We start from the raw sequence: 14,930 nt of genomic DNA, 5'->3' as shown, positions 1-14,930 counted from the left end.
GAAGGAAGAGAAGAATAATAGTAATATAGTCTTAGTAGGTAATATGACAGTGTTGTGGGGATTAGTTGTTTAGCAGTGATGGCATTCAGGGAAAAACTGTCCTTGTGTCTAGTTGTTCTGGTGTGCAGTGTCCTGTAGCGTCGTTTTAAGGGAGAAATTCACAGAAACAATTTATGTCCAGGATGTGAGGGGTCTATATTGTTTTCACCAGCATAAACAAAACACCTTCATTTAATGAAAACAATGTTGTTTAAGATTAAAATTAGTAAAGCAGTTGCCCCAAAAGAAGGAAATTGAACATTTTTAAAATATATCTATATTTAGGTTCATTCCACTACTAAACCATTGTAATTTAAATGGCCTCAACAGCTTGATGACCTTTAAAGCCTCAAACTTTATGTAAGAAAAAAATGAAGGCAATAAGAATGATTTTTGACCATTTTTTAAGTTTAAGCATTGATACAAATGTATAAATTGAACAGTTATGATTCCTCCTTGCTTATTCATACTAAGGAAACATTTAAAACTTTTTCTAGTATTTAAGAGAAAAAAACTTTTTCTAGTATTTAACTGAAAATTCCAAGAGTAGAAGTTGAGCCAGGGCAACAGAAACATTTCATTGATTATCCAAATAGCTTCTTCAGTCTGAAGAAGTGACTTGGAGGAGCACTGAAACGTTTCAAACCAAAAAGGAAAGAAGTCCAAGTAGTGTGTCACACGTTCCAGACAACTTTACCTGGATGACTGATAATTTCTATCAACTCAAATATTTAAAGAAGTTTTGTGTTCCAGTTTAAAAAAATGTTCTACTGGGAGCATAGAGGAATAGAATTTTTACATTAACTAAAGGAATCCTTATTTAAAGGAATCAGGTCTTCTAACATATTATTCATGTATATACCAATCTATTCTGTTAATTAAATTAGATTTGGTTAAAACCTTGATATTGATATCTCCTAAACAGCATTTTAATCAAGAGGAGCATTGGGTTTTTTTCTGATAAGTTGCAATATTATAAATCTGCTGAAACAAAACAGAATTTCCTGTGGCTCCTTTATTGTACTATTTTAACTTGCATTCTGAGAAATCTGTATCCAAGTTTGAAAAATATTGAAACAAGAGAATGTAACAGTTTAACTAAATCAAAATTTCATTTACTGTATCCCAGGTAAACAATCTATATACAAATTTAGTTTCATAATTAATAAAATATATTCCCATTTATATAATGTAGAAACAATAGAGATTGGGAGGAAGGGAATTCAGAATTTTAGAATTAAAAAAATTTCAATTAAGTGTAACAAAGTGCAAGAAAATGCTAGCCAAGCATTACCACTGGGAAACTTTAAGAGTGTAAAGCCTGAAATGTGGAGAAGTATTGTTTTTAGGAAATTCTAATTACATCTAGTTACATCCATCTATCAACAAATTTGAATTACAATCTGTAGTATTTTATAACCTAAGTAAATCAATAACACCTAGCTTGTAATACTTCTATTGCTGGGGTCATAATGAACAAATGTGTTGCAATCTTTCTGCTTTTTAGTTAATTTTTTCTAGTTAAATTCATCCCATTTACAATTTAAAACATGAGAATAAATTAAAAAGAAACCTAAATTAAACGAATTAAATATTTTTAGAGAGTTGTATTTGAAACTAATAAAAATAAAAAGCTTGTATTCTATTTGCTAATTCGATTTCAAATAATCAAGCTATGAATTATAATTTATTTTATACATTCTCAAATCTAAATTTCAACTGATAAGAAAGACAGAATTCGTTTGAAAGACATTTATTATGCTTTTTCACTAAAATACATAGAACATTATTGCATACAAAACTATCTGTTGAATACAAACTACATAACCAAAAGTCCTAGTTACATCCAAATTTCAAACTCCAGGTAAATGGCTATTCTGAAAGCAAGAGAAAAACCACTTTCCCATTCACAATGGTTGAACTTATTTCTTAAATAAACCTACATAAGACTGTATTGATAGCCTTATTTTTCCTGGAAATAAATTGGAAAAACACTTAACTGTTCTCAAATCCATGCAAGTAACTTGATCAGAGATTGATCCACTTTCTGTCTTAAAATTACAACTCTACAGGTATATGCTCCGCTGAAGTGAGTGGATTTTGCTTCTAACTAAATATGGTTAGAACTTCAGTATTTTGCAACTAACATTAGCAAATTATACAACAATAAATTCTTGTACCTCAATTTATCTGACTTTTTATTAAATAATGCAACAGTATCTTAAAATGTTTGTGATCTAATATGTTGAGTTATTCGTGACCTAATTGTATAAGAATGCTTTGAAAAAGCATTAAAATATATAATGTATTCCCAAAAGAATATTTTCTGAAAATTGTCATTTACCTACCAAGTAAAAAAATATTTCTAACAACTTAATTCCAGTCAGCTATTAAGCATTCATATTGTGAAGTCTTGATCTTTTGACACCACATTTCACTGAATAGGAGATACTTCTAAGCAAATCTTCACAGGGTTCTTCCACATAACTACAATCCTAAAAATATTTAAAATTCATCAAAGCCATGAAATTTACTCATTATATCTGAAATGGCAAAGGAATGTGATTCTTAAGGATACTGGGGAGCAGACTCACTTAAATGAGATTACCAATTAAATATCTTCTTCATTTGGAAACCGAATAATTCACATTATCTTTATTCAAGTACAAAACAAAAGTATATTTAATTTGCAAACATTTGTAGCATCTGCACTAGCCAAAAAAATAGTTAATTTACAAATTTCCATAAAACTCCCACATTTCAACAGATAATCAAAATCATTTCATAGTGAGGCATGTAAATATTATCCACCTATCTCAATGTTATCTGAGTTTTAAAATATGTATAAATGATTTCATAATAATCGTATTCATTACAAATAACATTCACAAATTATGTTTTTGTTTCTTCTGCAGCTTTATAACATGAATTTGTTTTTATTGTGAATCGCTTGTTTCCAATATTTCAATATTTTGTTACATGCAAACCTAAAGATCAAAACCCAAATTAATTATACACAATTTTATTTTACCATTTGGTATCCAAACTAAGTAAATCAGATATCACAAAAAAAAAACCATGGATATTAATCCATTAAATAATTTTCTGTGTAAATACAAATCCTTCTTGGATAGACAGAATATCAGTTTCTTTCTTATAATTGTTGTAATTTCCATTATTAACAGATTAATATTTCAGTACCTAAATTTTTAAAATAAATTTAATATCTATATTTAATAAAATATAAATTATTTTTAAGTTTTTTGCTTAGACTCTTCCCAAAATCACCTCTTTACATATCCCAAAATAAAAATTAGATATTCATAATGCAAGTGAACATGTTATGGCTAGAGAATAGATTATACATTTAGCTAATGCTCTATGCTTGTATTGATCCAACGTTAACATTAAGAATTGCCCAGGTTCTGTCTCCCCCCCCCCTTCTGGAACATTTTCAATATGCCTCTAAGAGGGCAGCAAAAATTTGACTCAGATGAAATAGAGATGCAGAGTTTCAGCTTCTTTCCTTGTAAAAGGTATAGAAACCTGATAAAGAGATAGCAGTACTGTACCTTCTTGGATCTGTCACTAAATAAGCAGCAATAAATGTTCACTTGCACCATTTTTCTGAAGATTACAAATGCATTTTAAATCCCACTTCTCAATTTAAATATTTTTTTCAGAAGTTAACAACATATTTTAAATTATTTATAGTCTTCAATCGTCTCTGAAAGTCGAATATGTTTTGTTGAAATATTTCTGAATCTTTAATGATCTCATTCCCTTCCCCCACCATTAACATTTTCTTGAAGATTTTGCTATGAACTTCTTTTTTTAACTCTGGCATCTTTAACTCTGGAATCTTTTAGATTCACAGTTCTAAAAAAATGCACCAAATTCAAAACTCATGGAACATTTCTGGTCTTTGTTTACGTAGTATTCGTCGCGAGGCAAGTATGATGTAGATAAATCATACTGAATGGTACAGAGAACATTCAACTAGACCTTTTTAGCGAGGTGCACGCTCTATTCTACTTCGTATTAAAGTCCTGCTCTAAGAAAACGCCGAGAAAGACACAACCATAGGTTCGTGTGGCATTGCAATCAACCCTGATTTCCCGAAAAAACCTCTTCTCCGTCAGCCATCGAGAAGTGCGAAAACCACATTGCAGGAAACCCATAGGCAACAAACAACGTTTCCATCTTTCTCCCATCGATTCGTTCGTTCCCCTACCCGCTTTACTTAAAAGGAAGGAATAGATTTAGCCTTTATTAGCATAAACGGGGTAAACATCTAAACTAACTACCCTGCAAACCATTACCCTGTGAAACAAAAGAAGTCCCAAGTATACAAGAGCAGGACCGCGCGAGGCGAGAGAAGCGAGTTTCGCGCCACAGCCAGAAGAGCACCAAAGACTGCCCCAAAAGCCCGTGAATGGAGAGAAGCGGGAGCGAATCAGAGATCTGCTGTCGCCAGCGCTACTGTGATTGAGCACTGCGATAGGTAGACGCGTCGACCAATAGGACACGTTCCTGTTACACATAAGCAAGAATCAGATCCTGGAGCTAACGTGCGGCTTACTACGATTACTACGGCCACTTCCCTGCAGCTCGCGTTGGCTGGTGAATTGCAACCGCGTGTTACGTGACGAGGTTGGCTGAGACCTTTCCCACCCCTTCATTTCCTTTTCTGGGGGGGGGGGGGGTTGGGGTGGTGTACTTCAGTATCAGTTAATGCTCAAAATCAGAAAGTAAATCAATAAAACGGGAGGGAGGAAATAATATCTTATTTTTAATAACATGTCTTTTTCAACCTTAACAAATTGGAGGAGCTCGAAGCCTTGCATACTTATGGTTTGCATTGAAGGCTTTCTCTAATTTTCTTATAGTAAGGTACAGGGAACTCGGGGCCCCTTGCTTTTAAATAGACTCCCGTAGGATTGTGCTTTGTGAAATCAACACCGAATACAGAACGGATGTTCACATCTGAATCAGCAGCGGATACTTTTGAGCCGATTAAATGTATCCATGACCTGCTATGGGAAGTTATAGTTATGCTAAATTCAGGCTGGAGGCGGAGAGGAAAATAAGGAAGGGGAGGGATAGCAAAGCTGACCAATGACATTTTTTCCAACACTTGGAGAGTTCTGCTTTAGGGTAATTCTCCCCACCCCACCCCCATCCCTGTAATTTCGGGAATCCATTTTCTCCTGTTTTTCTTGCTTATCTGAAATGTGGGGCTTTTAAAATTCTATCTTTGCCCCAACAGTTACCTATAAACAGCTTGACCGGTTTCCTAGAAATAGCACGAATGATAGCTATATTAATATATTCATCCAAGGAGCTTAATTCTGTAAAAATAGATCAGAATTCATTATAAATCTCAGTTCTTCGAATAGAGACTTGCCTTTTCCGATTGCAATAACCGTTAAGGTACTTTGTGTGCCTATAACTAACAGTAAATCTTAGTGTAACTCAAATTTTCAGAATATTTTTAAACATTCTATCTCAGCTTTAAAATTCTGGTATTGTTTTTTAAAGTAGTCATTTCATTGTAATTTTAGTGACCATGTATTTTTCTCAACAGTGAACCTTTGAAAAGCAACTGAACACCACTTTGAAATGTTAATCTATAAACTAGTATTTTAATTGCAAATAGTTATCAAATATTTGAGATGTACCTTGTAATTTTTCATTTGAAGGAGCTAAAAGAACAATACATTTCTTAGAAATTGAATATTTCATCAAAATATTTATACTCTTGCCATTTTATATGCTAAAATTGATATTTTATATTTAAAAATACTTATTGTCAATGAAAATTTAAGGTACTTATTTTATAGAAACTAATTCATGGGTCTTACCATGTTTATTCATCAGTTCAAAATTCACTCAAATATTTCATAGAGTAATTGATTTCATAAATATCTGATTAAACCTGAAATATGTCTTAAGTTTAGTTTCATTTCAGTTAAGAAAATATTAAGTAGTATTAACATAAAACACCTGAAACTGTTAATTATTGTGTCATGTTTATAAAACATAATTGCATATGTATTTTATAAATTGTTACTACAATTATAACTTTGGAAGTATGACAGTGTAAGCTATTTTAACTTGCTTTAAAAATTCTTTTATTTAGAATATTAACTACAGAAAAATGTAGCATCAAGAAGATGTATGTTCACCTAATTACTTTATTGGGAGCTGATCTGACCTAGCAGTTTACCTGTTAAAATACTTTTTCATACCTAAAAAATTGTTCCAAAACAGAAAAAAAGAATTTTAATTAATATCTTAAAGCTGTTTATTAATGACAGTGCCAAAAGGTAGCAATTGATTCATACCCATTTGCTTCTTAAACATGTTTCTGATACAAGTGCTATCAAAACTGATTTCTTTCAGTATTTGATTATCTTGACAAAAGCATATCGCCAAAATGTCAATTAAAAGTAGAGCATTTCTGCAGACTAAAACTCAATTTGTTTACCTGCAAACATGACAATATGTATTATACTATGTTCTGCATATTTTCACAAAAAAAATAGCGCAGGTATTGTCATGGTAAACTAAATTAAATGCTGAACCGTTGTAATCTACCCATTATAACTACTTCCTCCAGCTACACAGAATAAATGAACCCTTTCAACTAAAGGGAATTCTTAAAACCTACTGGATTCCTAGCTATGAAATACAGTGCTGGCTTTCATTTCCATACTCTGTCTTCATCTTCAGGCTTCATTTTGTTTGCCCTGGAACCAGGCTCCACACATTCTACTCCCCCACCACCACAAACCCACCATTGTACACTTACAAATGTTGAAAATTATGAATGGTTCCTTGAACCAAAGAGGGGAGGAGAATGGGGGTAGATGGATTCCCCGTTCTATGATAATTGCAGGGATATGTGGTCCAATCACTCCCATTTTCTGAGCCAGAAATCACCATTACTAAATTTGAAATAATGGAGGAAGGAAACAGCTTGGGAAGGGGGAGACATCCAGAGGAGCACATTGTCCTCTTCCCCCTGCGCACTCCCACTTTTTAATCACCCTCCAACTGGCCTCCACCCCTTTGTCCTCCCGATTCATAATGTTGAGCTCTAGAATCGATGCAACGAACGCTCATCAAACTGCCAGAAACATTATTATGCAGGAAGGAAAGAGGTGGGTGGGAGCTGTTTCAAGGAGACGGTCGTTCCTCCTCCTCCCGCCCTCTACGAGACCCTTTGGTCTTTCTCTGGCGTGTAGCCAATTGTGAACAAGGCACTAGACAGAGCTACCAAACGCGAAATCCCGGGCAAAAGTGGTGCTAGCGCATCGTCCATGAATTTGTGTGGAAGGCTAGCTCTGAGATCAGTGTTTTTCCCTTGATATCCCACGGAGGTTCTTTAGGAGCTATAATAACTCAGCAGGCCCAGGCACACTTTGGGGAACCCCAGGGATTGCGGGGAAGGCGAATGGGTGGCCTTTGTGTCACATTTGGTCGCCGCCTTCCTGCTCTTCTGCCTTTCCCCTAGATTAAAGGTAGGGAGGAATTTCGTCTCTCTTCACCCTTTGTAGTTATACTGTTGTCCCGATCCAGGCGAGGGAGCTTCTGAGCCTCGAAAGGCAGAGAAACTTGGCATAAAGGAAATAGTTCGTATACACAGCAACTAAATCCGAAGGAGAAAGTAGAAAACAGGGGAAAGAGCACGCGGTCAGGAGTCCTAGCCGATCAAATGCCGCTCTTTAAAAAAAAAAAAAAAACTTGCTCTGAACGGCCAAACCGAGCTCGCTTTCTACTCCTTTGTGACTCCCTGAGCTTAAATCTGCTGTTATCTAATTGAGGCGTTCGTATTCCTCACGTGAGAAGTTGATTGGTAGTATGAACACGTGGCTCATTCAAAAAGCCGGACTATTCAAGTGATTTTTTTTCTTTCCCCTCCTTCCTCCCTCTCTCTTTTTGGAAGAGGCGGTGCCTGTCCTCTCGTATTGTAACATTTTCATACTCCGCCTGCTGCTTGCAAGCGGGCTTGGGGGTAAGAGAAAAAAAGTAGTTTCCCCCCCCCCCACCTTTCTCCTCCCTTTCCCTTTTTTAAAACCGCCATCGCAGTTCCGAACGCATCGTGATTTCCTCGGGTAGCGCAGCGAATGTTCAGTATTTGGTCACAGGGTTTTTTTTTTAACTCTAAAGCGGGAGGGAGGGGTAGGTGGGAGACGGACGGATACAGGCTGCAGTTATAAGTCTTCTCTCTGCCTCTCTTTCTCTCTGCACCCGCCCTCTCTTATTTTGATTCCAAGAATCATTTGAGGGGGGGTGTTTTTTGTTGTTGATTCAAGTCAGCCTGTGCATGTTTTCTTTAATTGTCGTTAAGCAAAGGTCTATTTTTCGCTAAGAAGATGAACAAGCTGTACATCGGGAACCTGGGCGAAAACGTGTGCCCCATGGACCTGGAAAGTATCTTTAAAGAGTCCAAGATTCCTTTCACCGGCCAGTTTCTTGTGAAGACGGGATATGCTTTTGTGGACTGCCCCGACGAGAATTGGGCTATGAAGGCCATCGAGGCACTTTCAGGTGGGTGAAGTTCCCTCAGCCATCCCAGCCTTAGCTTCCTACTACCCGCACGCTCAATTAAGGGCGCCATCCGCTGCCTTCCCCTGCTCCAATAACCCCCCGGTAAGAATTCCCTGTGCTCCACCCCTCTGCGTATTGCCCTCGTCATTTTGATTTAAAATTCCTACTCCCGGATTATAACCACTCGATTCGGTCCGAAGGCTCTTCCTGACGGGTTTATTTCGGTGCGGGGTTCGGGTATATAGGCTGCACTTATTCTGAAGGACTCCAGCCGCGCTGCTCGGGCCCCCCGAGAGAGCACTGCTTAGATTCCCTCGAGGAGGTTGCTTCTCCTTCCTTGCAGCCTCGGGCACTCTTGTCAGGTAACGCGGGAATGGCTGGGGTTCAAGCCGTTTCTTTCGAGGGGAAAAAAGCATTGCGAATAGAAATTACAAGACCGCTGGACTCGGAGAATTTGCTGCTCTTTCTCTCTCCCCCCTCCCACTTAAAAATAGCATTTCAAACGTGTTCGAGAAAACGGCGTGTCGGAGAGGGAGAGAAGACGCGCTAAACGTCGCCCACAGTAGTAGAAAAAGGGAGGCGCGCGCAGAAACGCACACGTCAGGGCCCAACTAGCAGCCACCTATTTCGTGGCGCAGGGACTCCCCTCGGTCTAAACGCTCGCGCACGGAATGCCGCGGCAGAGAGATGTAAGTTTCCAGTTGTCCGTGGGGGCAGGTGGAAATGAAACACGAGCCTTTCCATGGAGGCAACGTGCGGCGCCTCAGGCTTTGCTGGAAGCGCAAAGCGTGCGCGGCCGGAGATTTTCGCTGACTTTTCTAAATTACGCTCTCTTTCCCTCCCTGCCCCCTATTTATTTTGAATTTGTGAGGGGAGAGTTGTCGAGCATGGGGCTGTTGATTACTTCTCACATTGAAAGCCAAACTTTGGCTGGTTAAAATAAAACAACAACAAAGGGCTCCTCCTCCTGCTCCTCGGCGTCCTGCCCTCTTTCGGGAGAGAGGTCGAGGCCTGAAAGCCCAATTCGCCGCTGTTTCTGGGTGTCATTTCGGTTTTCCTTTGGCTCTCAGGCATTCACTGAGCATCTCGACCTCTCAGTTTCTACATCCTGTTTTTGTGTGAAAGACGACTTGGCGGGCTGAACGGGGGAGGCTGGTTAAACTGAATGATTTCATTTGAGTCCTGTTTTCCTCTCCTCCACCTCTGAGCTGGGGGAGGGGGGGAAACCTTGTCTCAGCCGGTGACTGTGGGAGTAGGCATATGAAAGAAGACATGAGAGGGTGTATTTCCAGGAAAAAACGCGTGGGGAGCGCTCATTTTTCACTGAAACCAGCAGTTCCTGTTTCCTCGTGACAAGTTATTAGAGGCCTGTTCTTTTCGTCAAGGGAGACATACATATGTATATATGTCTTTGTGCAGTTAACATTTCCACATATTTTGGAAAGCATAGGTTAAATAATAAGCATCAATTTTAGTCTCTTAGTGCTAGTTTGAGATTTATCTTGGAAATTGGCCTCTTCTAAGGTTACCTTTGTGACTTTCCCACTATCCTACAACATTTTTAAAACACATAAAATGAGTTGTATTTGTGGTGTTCTACATCATTACATATTCAGTTCAGTAGGGCGTTAGAAGATCTGAAGGAGTGGGAGAGCACTTAATTCATTCTATAATGAGTTGTGTTACTGTTTGCAGGTAAAGTGGAGCTGCATGGTAAACTCCTAGAAGTTGAACATTCAGTTCCCAAAAGACAAAGGTATTTTATTACATACACATCATAGTTTAATGCCTAAATTGAAAAGTGCATTATTTATAAGAGATTGAGAAAGTACTTTAATCTGAAATTAGTAATATATTTAAGGGGAAGCTGTCAAGAGAGTTGTGATTGTGAAAGTTTAAATATTAAAATATTGTGTAATGCAATTAGTTTAAAAGAAATAATTTAACATTAAGAATTAGCATGTTGAAATGTCAAAAGATAAATGAGGTCAGTCATCTTTCAAGGTTGGTGGTCTGAAATTTGAGAGGATACTATTATTTTGTAAAAGGGCCACGATGTTGAATTGAAGTATTTTCTCATCAAAAGATATTATAAGGTAGACAGTGGTTAATTTTTTTATGGCAATGAATGCTTATACCTAATTAGCCTTTACTGAACTGGGTGAAGGGAGTAGTTAGCAGTACAATTTTTATGGAGCTGATACATTTGAATCTATCTATTAGAGCAACTTAACCCTGGGACAAGTACATCCATTTTCAATTCCTGAATAATCAGGGTTATAAAGTATTCCCAGTTTTTAAAGAACACAAATTTTGCATTTTTGTTGTTATTTTTAGATTTGAAACCTAGTTATAAATATTAACTAAGTAAAAACATTTTTTTTAAAAATCTTTTAAAAGACCTTTACAAAAAGTTTGAAACTTATATTAGATATATATTAGATTATCTCTTATTGAGAAAATATATAACACTTATTTAAAGAATTTTAGTTGGAAATGTAAGAGGTTGTTGGCAGAATACCAGTGTCAATTGCCATATCTGTTGTGTGTTAAATCTACTGGTATTTATTTTGTTATGCTTACTGAACACTTCTGCACTCACATTTCATTTGTAAACTCATTAGTGATATCCATTATGTATAGGCTTATTTAAAACTTCATTAAAAATTAAGAACTAGTTCCTAGGTATACACTACATATTTGAAAATATATACCAGAAATACATTTCTTAAGATACACATTGCAAATTGGTATCATGCAAAGTCATACAATAGCCAATATTAACATCATCATACTTATAAAATGAGAAATTGTAATGAGTTTATAATACATTTTTATTACTGTCAAGCAGTTGTTATTATTAGTTGCGAAGTCATGTCTGACCCCCATGGACAACATTTCTCCAGGCCTTTCTGTCATCTATCATCCTCTGGAGTCCCAAATGCTAAAATGTTAAAAATTTCTTCGATACATTTTCTCTTCATTGGGTTATTGCTTTGAACCTGAGTATGCAGAAAAAGTATACCACGATATTGGTATTGATTGAAAAAATATCTGCAAATAAATTTATTTTATTTCAACTGCTTTGCATGGAAGAGATTTTTGCTAAAATTATTTAAAAGGCCATCAATGATTAACATACTTTTGAAAACATAATTTAAATGTTCAATACAGAATGCATATGTAAAATATCTGATATGAAGGCCAGATAAAAAAAAATATAGACTATAACCCATTTGGAAATAAAGTCTTGTGGAACCCAGGAAGACTTCCAATGAAATAATGAAAACAATTTATAACAATGTGTTTGGTTGTAAATAATATTGTTTATTGTTACACAATTAAAAAGTATATAGTCCTTTTTAAGTAAAAAATTAACATTCTCTGAGAAGAAATATTTTTCATTGTTTGCTCAGTTTTTCTTTTATAACACTTTTTAAAAGTTCTTTGTATAAAGATCTGTATAAATAATTGAATATCTTTAAGGCAAAATATATGTTTAATTGATAGTTTAGAAATTTTAAGTTAGCTAAGTTTATTACTATTACTAAGTTAGTAATAAAAATGTATTATAAACTCCCCCCACGTTTGTTTCTTAGTAGAAAATATATGCAGTTGGTACCAATTGATCTGGGACTGATCTGATTGGTTAAATGTTTCACTTGGTCATTTGACAACTATACATATATTAAGAAACATACACAAATTGCATTAAAACAAGTATTTTTGGTAAGAAAAATTCTGAACAATTTAGTGATATGTCTATTTCCATATAATTATTCTAGTTTATGTTCTAGGTATTTCTCTTTCACTTAGTTTGGTGAGACCAAGGGTATATTATTAATTCATGTATTAATGGTTTCAGTATTGTTATAAATATAAATTACATTTGTAGGTCCAGTTATTGCAAGAAATACATCTTTTTCTATGGAAAAAGAGTTTCAAGAACATATTGCGTTCCAGCACTTTGAGCTCCTAAATTAAAAGATGTTGCATCAATATTTACAGAATTAACCTTTATAACGGCTATGAAAAGCAGTGTAGAACTTTAATGTTCTTGAATGCTCATTGAAATCCTCAGACAGGCAAATGGTAAATTTTGTGGGTGAGAGTAATAGTGGTTGGCATATTCCAAATAGATTAAAGAGAAAACACAGGAGATGGAGAAGAACAACGTTTTTATAATAGTTATATTAAGAAAGCAATTTCTGACTTACTAGGAAACCTCAAGGGAACACAAGAATATAATATTTTGGTATTCATGACTTCGTGAATAATAGAAAATACCTTACTATATTATGGAACTTTAAGTTACTTCATTCAGAACTTGGAAATGACATTGTAACATTGCTGCTATTTAGCCACACGTTTGAAAAGAATGTATTCTTAGCTATGATTTTCACTTCTCACAAAAGAGAAAAACTATATAAAACAAGTTCATGCATGCATATTGGAAATCTTTGTATGCATGCCTTTTAGATAGTATTTAGTTTGCTTCAGCAGCTGTTACTTTGTTGGGTAATATACATACCAAAGACTGATTATTCAAATAACATTGTATCATCTGAATAGTATAGCTTCGGAGTGGAACCTGATTCTTGTGGGCTAGGCTACATTATATTGAGTCAGTCCTTGAGTATAAATATTATTTCATCCTCTCAAATTCCATAGGTATGACATTTATCCCTAAAATTAGAATCTTCTTGAAAGTACTATTTTTTTGAGGAAAGATACTAATCTACTTTACAGCATATGTCTCTGAGTGTGTTTTTTGGGGGGAATCTGTGTGTGTGTTACTTTCCTAATCATGTACCTTTACTTTGTAACAGATGATTAGAAGTGAAACAAATATGCTCAGCAATTTTTTTGTCTCCGAGCTCATGTATAGCAGTGCCTGGTGGTATATTATGAATTGTTCCTGCACATTAAAACAAACATACAACCTTCTAATTCTTATAGTTCAGATACCAAGGTTAAGCCATCCTTTTCTTTGTCTCAACATTTTATAAACTTCTCTCTGCCACCCAAATTCCCAATGTCGAGTAGTGCTCATAAAACGAGAAACTGTGGTTTAGAGAGTTGGAAAAATGAGATGGCTGAAGAGACGAGACTGCTCATTGACCTTCTAATTTAATTTTTTTTCCATAGTAATTATGTCAAGTGTTTTATGGAACAAGGACAATTATGAGGCAAAAAATCACCTGTCTTCCTCTGCCATTCTATTTGGTAACATTTATATGACAGACATGAATTTGGTGATTAAAAAATAAAGCAACTTTAGTATTTTCACAAACTACTTGAAAAATATACCTAGACCACAGATTAGCATACATATATTATTCAGATCAGAGTTCTGCACAAAATATGGTATGTTCTGGTTTACTGAATAATTAAACAATTTACCTAATAATTTAAAAAAATATGGGTGAGAAAAATACTGAAAATTGATTGATACTTTAAAATGTTCTTAGGAAATCTAGTTCTATGAAAGGAATTAAAGGTTTTGAGTAGTCTCCCCATATTGTCTTTCATATTAGCCTTTATGTTCTATAGTGCTATATCCAAACCATTGTATTAAAAAGTTTACAAAATGTCTATAATGTGTACAATCCATATATATGGATTGTACACATTATATATATATGCTGGAACCAGCATATATATATATATATATGCTGGTTCCAGCACCTTAAAGCTACAGGACATGAAATTTTGAAGGAACCAAATCTCCAAAACTGAACACTTCAAGAGAATAATCATGGAAGCTATCAAAATAGAGAAACACCCCCACAACATGAATAAACATGATGATACCTCCCGCCTACCAGACACCTGGAAACCAGCCCTAGTCAACAAACGAGCCCCACCCACCACCCAGGCCATTACAACATGAAACAACAATGGACACACAGCCAGCATCAATCAGCACCAATCTACCATTCATGATACAATCACACAACCAATCATTCCACTTAAATAAAGACTGCAGCTCCGACCATGCTTTAAGCCCCAAATCTCACTGAAATGTTGCCAAGACAATCTCAATCTTACATGGGAAAAGACCCAAATGCAACAAGACCAGCAAGCACACACATTTTCGGTTTCCCCGAAAATACGACCGGGTCTTATTTTCTTTTTACTTACAAAATATGGCCTTGGGCTTATTATAGGGGAGGGCTTATTGTTTTGGGGTTGCTGGGCGGCTGCTCCCTTGCGAACTGGCTCCTGAAGAGCAGGCACAGTCTCAGGGGCAAAGCAGCCATGAGGTGACCAAGCTCACGAGCAACCGCCCGGCAACCCCCCTCTCCAGCCGGGCAGAGAGCCGTTCACTGACC

The 14,930-nt window shown here is 35.9% G+C and overlaps 1 protein-coding gene across 2 annotated transcripts in view; it reads left to right on the top strand.

The window, feature by feature from the left end:
- The first annotated feature begins 8,337 nt into the window (after nt 1-8,337).
- IGF2BP3 (insulin like growth factor 2 mRNA binding protein 3) overlaps nt 8,338-14,930 on the top strand; it is a 72,058-nt gene continuing 65,465 nt past the window's right edge. Inside the window, exons 1-2 of one of the 2 annotated variants that reach the window (XM_014054932.2) lie at nt 8,338-8,595; nt 10,291-10,351. In XM_014054932.2, coding sequence (XP_013910407.1) covers nt 8,421-8,595; nt 10,291-10,351 — 236 coding nt within the window. In that variant the 5' untranslated portion in view covers nt 8,338-8,420. The remainder of the gene's footprint in view (nt 8,596-10,290; nt 10,352-14,930) is intronic. The other variant, XM_014054940.2, reaches the window with a different exon arrangement.

Source organism: Thamnophis sirtalis, unplaced genomic scaffold (assembly GCF_051295495.1).
Source record: "Thamnophis sirtalis isolate CommonGarterSnake01/CBP01778 unplaced genomic scaffold, rThaSir2_p1.2 scaffold_4, whole genome shotgun sequence".
In the NCBI taxonomy this organism is placed as follows: domain Eukaryota; kingdom Metazoa; phylum Chordata; class Lepidosauria; order Squamata; family Natricidae; genus Thamnophis; species Thamnophis sirtalis.
Note: the sequence above shows the minus strand (reverse complement) of the source record. Positions and strands in the feature narration are given on the sequence as shown.